The 2874-nt window shown below is 38.6% G+C and overlaps 1 protein-coding gene across 2 annotated transcripts in view; it reads right to left on the reverse strand.

Moving 5' to 3' along the window:
• The window catches only part of LOC106675817 (CMP-N-acetylneuraminate-beta-galactosamide-alpha-2,3-sialyltransferase 1), a 3605-nt gene extending 1754 nt beyond the window's left edge, over positions 1–1851 (reverse strand). The window contains exons 1-4 of one of the 2 annotated variants that reach the window (XM_076874097.1): positions 1838–1851; positions 1410–1653; positions 1122–1318; positions 773–952 (exon numbers count right to left, since the gene is read on the reverse strand). In XM_076874097.1, coding sequence (XP_076730212.1) covers positions 773–952; positions 1122–1318; positions 1410–1653; positions 1838–1845 — 629 coding nt within the window. In that variant the 5' untranslated portion in view covers positions 1846–1851. The other variant, XM_076874096.1, reaches the window with a different exon arrangement.
• Between the last annotated feature and the right edge of the window lie 1023 nt (positions 1852–2874).

Below are 2874 nucleotides of genomic sequence, written 5' to 3' on the forward strand. Positions count from 1 at the left end.
ATCTAGGGGAAATATTTCGAGATAATTTGCTTAGTAGCAGGTGTGGTAATTTTAGCAGCTGGGAGAGAAGAAGGTAGTGTATGCTGACTGTAACATCTAAACCTAAGAGTGTTATTTTTTCTTTTAATGGGGTGGCATTGGTGGGACCAAGAAGAAAGCTGGGCAAGCTCAAATGAAATCAGAATATTTTATCTGAAACAAAATAAAGTACAAAATGATTGTATGATTTTCATGTGCCCAAATTAGTGGCTGCACAACTGCCTAAAAATGGTTTACATAAAATAACTTTTCAACAAGCATTAAGAGTCTTTATTTAATTTTTTAATTTTTACTTTATATTAAGTCACAATCCTAAGAACAGTACAAAAGCATACGTAAATGAACTACAGTAAGATGAGTTGTTATGAGGACACTTCATCTGTCTGCATGTTGCATAAAAATGTAGTCATAGTATGATTTCAGGATAATCAGTTTGTAGAGAGCTTAAAGGTGCCGTCATTTGAAGTCTGTCTTCGTGGAATACATTACAGAAAGACTTTGAGCTCTCTCGCTTAACTGATTTTGCTTGTAGATTTAAAAGACGTCCCAGTGCTGATTTTCATCACTGGGAACTTGATCTTAATGAGGCAGATTTTGCTATTTTATTTTTTCTATTTTATTATTTTCATTTAATTATGTTGTCTAAAACAGGTCTCTCTTGTAAATGAGACACTGAGTCTCGTTAAATAAATGTCAAATACATGTGCATGTAGCCCTGAAAAAGAGAACTCACCTTCCAGTAAATCCTGTTGTAGAGGCATTAATGAGCCACTCAAAGTCCTGTATCTTGAAGGGAAACAGTACAAAATGGGTGTTGTCATCCAAATCCACAGCACTCTCTGGATACATGACATGATGAGTTGTCTTGTTTCCAACGTCTTTTTCAAAGCCTCTGGTAATACCAGTGTTCATTCTAAAAAGCACAAAGGGATATATTTCACATCAGTTTGGCTCTTTTGTGTAGGAGGGGATATTTCACTGCATTTCACTGCATATCATACTGTGTATGACTGTGTACGTGACAAATAAAATTTGAATTTGAATTTAATGGTAAAGAAAAATTGCTTTAGCTTAGAAAGTACCTTATGACAACTTCATGTAAATCTATCAGCGGTCCATAATGCGATCTCCTTAAATTACCAGAATTACCCACCACAGCACAAGTCCTGCAGTGGTCATATTTGGGTTGTATAACATCTGGATTCTTTGGGAAGATCTGAAACAAGTTGGCCACTGTTGTTTCATAAACTCTGAAGCTACGGCTTTCAGCCTGCAAATCCTGTCAGACATTTCAAATAAACTTTGTTGTTACACCAAATGAGCTGAGGGGGGGGGTGTAAAAATGTCATCCTTTCCTGGTGACTACTTACCTTCCACCAGTTGAATTCATTCTGTGAGAGGTTTAAGTTTGCAGTCAAAAATGGTTGAACACTTCTATTCGATCGATCCAGAAGCAACTGCTTATCCTCTGATAAACATTTTATGCAAGCACACAGCTTTTGGTCCACAGCATAATGAGTCAATTGGTAGCCCGTTTTGACATACACACCAATACCAGTGAAAAACAGCAGGAAAACCAGCACCTTTGATTTTGAAATCATTCTAGATGTTTGACTGGGAAACATTAACAATCTGCAGACAGAGTGTGTGGTGATATAATCAGCAAAGTATAACAAGTTATAGTTTAGAAAGTCATCATATATAAAGCAACATTACAACACACTTAGCCATGTCTCATTTCTATTCACTTATAAGATAATAAAAAAAATAACATCAGCGAAGATTAAGCTGTTTTTACCGCATCATCTGGTAAAATATGATACTTTTATAAATGACTTACCCGATCTATGAGGAAATCGCTTTCTGGTTCAGTTTCATATAATACACGTACAAACGATGCGTAGACTCTATCGGTGAGCGCTTTTTCACCGTTTCACTCACAGGTAACAAGCGTGACATACTCGTTTGCTACCAGGGAACGTGATACCGTCATCTCTGACAAAGGTGTGGAGAGGTGTGGTTTGCGCGGAGTTCCTCACGTACCCATGTTCGCGTTTGGAAACCACCCATTTCGAAATCAGTCACACCAGGACAAAGCTTGTTTATTGCATCATAGACTACAGATTACACAATTTAAGAAAACACATTTTCTCTGTGGATCCTTTGGTTTCCATACCATCGTTAAAGTGTGAGTAACCCTCGGATGAGCTATATTTAAATCATTTTTATTGAACAACGGGAGGGCTGTTAGTTCCGCTCTCTGTCACTTGTGGACATACCCCGATTATGATCTTCCCTGATTATGAATCTTTTCCTTATAAATGTGACTTACACAGTAAGCCACCAAGTTTCTGTATAGATAGAAGTAGCATGTTTGTTAAGGGAGGACAATAATCTAGCAATATTTAAATAGCTTTACAGAGCTCAGGTGATGATATTACGTCTCATAAAGACATGATCCAAATTATTTTCTGGCGTTCATCAATTTTATTCCCAATTAGCAGTATAATTCAGTAGTGAGCAGTACTAGCAGTCGTGAGCATAGCTGGACTGGCCACGGGGCATACTGGGCATTTGCCTGGTGGGCAGATGGGGATTTTTCGTTTCGTTTTGCTTTGTTTTTTGCAACGGTATAAACAATGACAGGTGGTGGCCAGATTGGCCAGATGTTGGCAGATGTGTAAAAAGAACTCAGTTGTTTTCTATGGCGGAGCTTCCACAGTTTCAGTAACATTAGCAAGTGGTGGAGGCCAGCAGGTGGATCAGGGATAAGGGAGGCAGGAGGAGGAGAGACATGAGGCGCGGCCGGTCCGAGGGGCAGGTGAGAAGTTGGTC

This window comes from Maylandia zebra, linkage group LG15, assembly GCF_041146795.1.
Source record: "Maylandia zebra isolate NMK-2024a linkage group LG15, Mzebra_GT3a, whole genome shotgun sequence".
In the NCBI taxonomy this organism is placed as follows: Eukaryota; Metazoa; Chordata; class Actinopteri; order Cichliformes; family Cichlidae; genus Maylandia; species Maylandia zebra.